At 40.3% G+C, this 3,910-nt stretch overlaps 1 protein-coding gene across 1 annotated transcript; it reads right to left on the bottom strand.

Moving 5' to 3' along the window:
* Positions 1 to 1,485: 1,485 nt before the first annotated feature.
* fam72a (family with sequence similarity 72 member A) lies at positions 1,486 to 3,362 on the bottom strand. Its single transcript, XM_054617012.1, has 4 exons — positions 2,898 to 3,362; positions 2,623 to 2,700; positions 1,868 to 1,992; positions 1,486 to 1,772 (listed from the first exon to the last, which is right to left on the bottom strand). The coding sequence occupies exons 1-4, from the start codon at positions 3,047 to 3,049 to the stop codon at positions 1,678 to 1,680; spliced, it is 450 nt and encodes a 149-aa protein (XP_054472987.1). The 5' UTR covers positions 3,050 to 3,362; the 3' UTR covers positions 1,486 to 1,677.
* Between the last annotated feature and the right edge of the window lie 548 nt (positions 3,363 to 3,910).

The following is a 3,910-nucleotide window of genomic DNA, read 5'->3' as shown; positions in this document are numbered from 1 at the left end:
TTTGTTAGCTCCCGTTCTGGCTTTCCTATATCATCATCCTCATCATCATTAAACTGGGAATGTTTTACTTGAGTTGAGCTCTTACCAAAAACAAAACTTTAAAATCCAGCTGCTCCAGGCCTTTGTGGAAGCACACCCTATGCATACGTTAGTATGTTAGTATCAGATACCGCTACGGTCAGAGTCATCTGGGAGTTAAGCACATACTGCTGCTGTTGAGTATGTAACACTGTATTAGCATATCAAAATGTATCACTGATGGAACGTCAGATCGTAAGGTAACCCAAATTAAATATGCCCTTAAAAAGCAAGGAGTTCATATATATATATATATATTTATATCATTCAATCATTGTGCTATTACTCCAATACACCGGATTCAAAAAGCACACCAACTTTCAGTCTAGCCCTTTCTCCTAAAAGTTATTATACCATACAACAAAACTGCATGTGAATAACATTTCAAGGAGAAATACTTTTTTGTGGATTAAGTTTGCTTTGGAATCTTTCACAAATTAGTCTCAAATGAGAGTAAGAATTTGTGTTGACTAAACATAACCAACAAGTGGTTTGGTTGTCCAAACCTAACAAAGTACTTTTGTACCGTTTTTGCTTGTTTTGTTTCAATTTAAGTCAAAACTAGATGTTTTTTGGTAAACAGAACCCAGTATTTGTGTTGCCTCAACAAAAAAGAATTAGTTCTGTAGCTTTTTTTTGTTTTGTTTTTTTGTTTGTTAACCACATGTTCCTCCACGGCAGAAACAGTAGGATAAATGTTTCCCCTTGGAATGTAATTGAGAGAGCAGTTTAGCTGTATGGGAACGTCATTTTATACGAGACTAGGTTGTTCAGTCACATTCACACAGAGAGAATATAATCCTTTTAGACACAACTCTTATGGGAGTTTTTGCTTATTGCAGCATATTCAAAATCCAGATTATAACTGCCATTAAAAGGAAGGTAGGCGAATTGTGGTCATCTCATCAGAAAACTGGACTGAACGTAAACAGCGTGAAAAAGCACAGCATCCGTTAATAAGTTCCATTGACTTGTCATACCACACCCCCAGCTCCTCATGAGGCCGATCAAAACCATGAGCTCAGCGAAGACTCCGTGATGAGACGTAGAATACACCAGATTTAGTGGTCTAGTTGTTTGTTATTTTCAGCCTACGTCAGCCACGTTTCATAGTAACCCATGCATATTCACTAAGAAAAGAATAAGAGAGTAAAGAATATGTGTGACATAATGTGCGTCTGTGCTTTTAACAGTGAAAAGTGATGAGGGAAGGCATGGTCACAGGTTCAAGTGTAATTCGACACTAAATTACATAGAGCCAACAACTTTTTCTGCACTGCTCTCTGTGGGCGTTAACTTTGGAGCATGTTGTGTTTCAGGCCATCAGTGATGTCACAGCAGGTGTTCTCCATCAGCTGTCATAGGTAAAACACCTGCTGTGACATCACTGATTTGGCTGTTGCTAGATGTGCACCGTGGTTTCCGTTTTCAACCCATACAGAGCAGTACAGCAGAGCTTCTCTGCCCTATTTGATTCAGTATTAAATTGCCCTTTGAAGAGTCTCTTTTCTCTCTTATCTCAAGCATGGTTTGTACACTCTTCTAGCTCCACCTTAAACGTTAGCTTTCCAGGTCTCTCACATTGTCCCCTTCCCCTTTCTACCTAATACACTCTTCCTCTGATGGGCTTTCTGATTCTTCATTCTCGCTGTCATCCAGTTCGGGAAGATCTCCCCACAGGAGCAGATTCAGACCTGTGTACACATTGGAGGGCGACCGCTTATGAAACGCATTCAACAGAACAAAACTGCAAAGAAATCCAATGTTTTTAAGGGGAGTTCCTGCTGACCTGTCGCATCCAGTCTGTTGAGAGTAGACACAGCATCACTGTTGAACATCCAGAAATGGCCGTTGTTACAGGAGAGCAGGCAGGGTTTACAGGGGGCCACAACATGATAGCCCACAACATTACCACTGGGAGAGGGAGGGAGAGAGAATAAAGAAGAAACGTGTGTCAGCACTTTACTGGGGGCACTTCTGAAAAGTGCTAATCCACCAGTGGGCATCTATTATCTAACAGATGTTTGTTTTTGCCCTGAGTACAACAACAACAAAGGCCTGGGAATACAAAAGATGTTCCATGAAGCCTCACTGTAGCACCAAACTCTCCTTTAAATGCAGAATGGCAGAATGTCCTATTTATTAGAGGTGTATATAGCTTTAAAAAATGTTTACAGTTGTTTCACAGAAAATTAATAGGCAACTATTTTGATTATTCATTGTTTGAGACACTTTTCAAGTAAAAACACCAACAATTCTCTTGTTTCAGCTTCTTAAATATGAGAATGTACTGCATTTCTCAGTTTTATATCATTGTTAATTGAATAGCTTTGTATTTTATCTGGAAAATTGAATTGATAATAATCACGATTGCCTGTCTATATATTTGATGATTCCCTTCCTGATTAATCAGTTGGTCTATTAGATGTCGATATAAACAATCAGTAGCTGCAGCTCTACAGGTGTTTATAATGAGATAACAGCTACATTAGCAGATGGTCTTCCTAAAGCAAACCCTGCAGGCTATAGAAGAGCTTTACATACCACTTGAGACATGCGATGTCTCTCAGTTTGCATTTGCAGCTTTCAGTAGAGTAGCAGCTGGCCACAAAGTCAACAGTTCTGGGGGGAGGGTGCATGTAATGAGAAACAAACAGCCATGAAAGGTTAAAAAACACATTCATTTCACATTTTCATGCAACAAAAACCCTGTTGATCATACTTAGAGTATCACTATTTACCATCAACATATCAGTTAGAGGTGAGTTAGCTGTTTGTTTCAGATACATAAACAAAGGCTTGACTAGATTAGCACTTACCTATTGGGAGGTATATCAGTGGAAAACAGCTCAACCTCAGTGTCTGCAAGGAGCACGGCTTTCATGCCTCTGGTGCAGAGCAGACTGTCACAGAAGATGCAGTTCACCTGGGTCACACACTTGTTTTTGAAATTGGCGTTCGATGTAGACATTGTTGTCCTGCTAAGATGGACGGACCCTCTGGTGCTTTCTGGTCACAGACAGCAAACAACAAGACCCGCAGACTGGTGCTGCTCAGTTCTGGAGAATAACTCAAGAGTTAACACCGATGAAAGCCTTTACTAACGACACAACAGGAGGCTAACGCTAACCTGAGCGTACAGAACAGACGTTGTGTTTCGCAAAAGGATTTCCTATATTAAAAAAAATAAACTTGATAGCTGTATTTCTGATAGATACACGATATCTGCGAACAGCTAGCCCGTTTTACACGACTGGCTCAGCATCCATTAGGATGTGGTTATCAGCTAACCCAAACGCTGTCAGCTTTGTTTACAACTTCCTGGTATTTAACGGTACTTCCTGAAACTATCTTTAAAAGACTCGATCTCGGACTCTGATTGGTTGCTCTCCATGACAACCAACGCCATTGGGCGCCGTCATTTCAAAGCCGGATTCTAATTGGCTATACACCCCATGTTCAAAAACCCTCAACGCTGATTGGTCTGCTTGCATGTCGTTCAAATTGTGTTTGACCAATCAAGTCACGGAAGGCGGGGCTAACGTTTAGTTGGTGCAAATAAAGTTGATGTGTGGAGGTTCAGCCCATTGGGGGATAACTGTAGCTAACTTGAGGATAATTTTCAGTTTCGTTTAGCAAATACTCAGTTATTCAGTAATAAAAGTTCCTCATAATGACATATGTAAGACACACTGTCTCCTATCAGCGGTCATAGCGTTACTGAAAGATATGAAGTGGCAATTAAACCCACTTCTGCTCACTTTACCCACCCCTGCATCCTCAAATTATTATTATTATATTCCTTTATTGATCCCCATGGGGGAAATTCAAG

Source organism: Anoplopoma fimbria, chromosome 17, assembly GCF_027596085.1.
Source record: "Anoplopoma fimbria isolate UVic2021 breed Golden Eagle Sablefish chromosome 17, Afim_UVic_2022, whole genome shotgun sequence".
Lineage (NCBI taxonomy): Eukaryota > Metazoa > Chordata > Actinopteri > Perciformes > Anoplopomatidae > Anoplopoma > Anoplopoma fimbria.
Note: the sequence above shows the minus strand (reverse complement) of the source record. Positions and strands in the feature narration are given on the sequence as shown.

Excerpts from the sequence above, each read along its gene's own strand:
- fam72a (XM_054617012.1), bottom strand. The coding sequence starts at position 3,049 with ATGTCTACATCGAACGCCAATTTCAAAAACAAGTGTGTGACCCAGGTG. Across the intron at positions 1,993-2,622 it reads GACATCGCATGTCTCAAGTG|TGGTAATGTTGTGGGCTATC; the intron begins GTATGTAAAGCT and ends TCCCTCTCCCAG. Across the intron at positions 1,773-1,867 it reads CAACAGACTGGATGCGACAG|GTCTGAATCTGCTCCTGTGG; the intron begins GTCAGCAGGAAC and ends ATGTGTACACAG.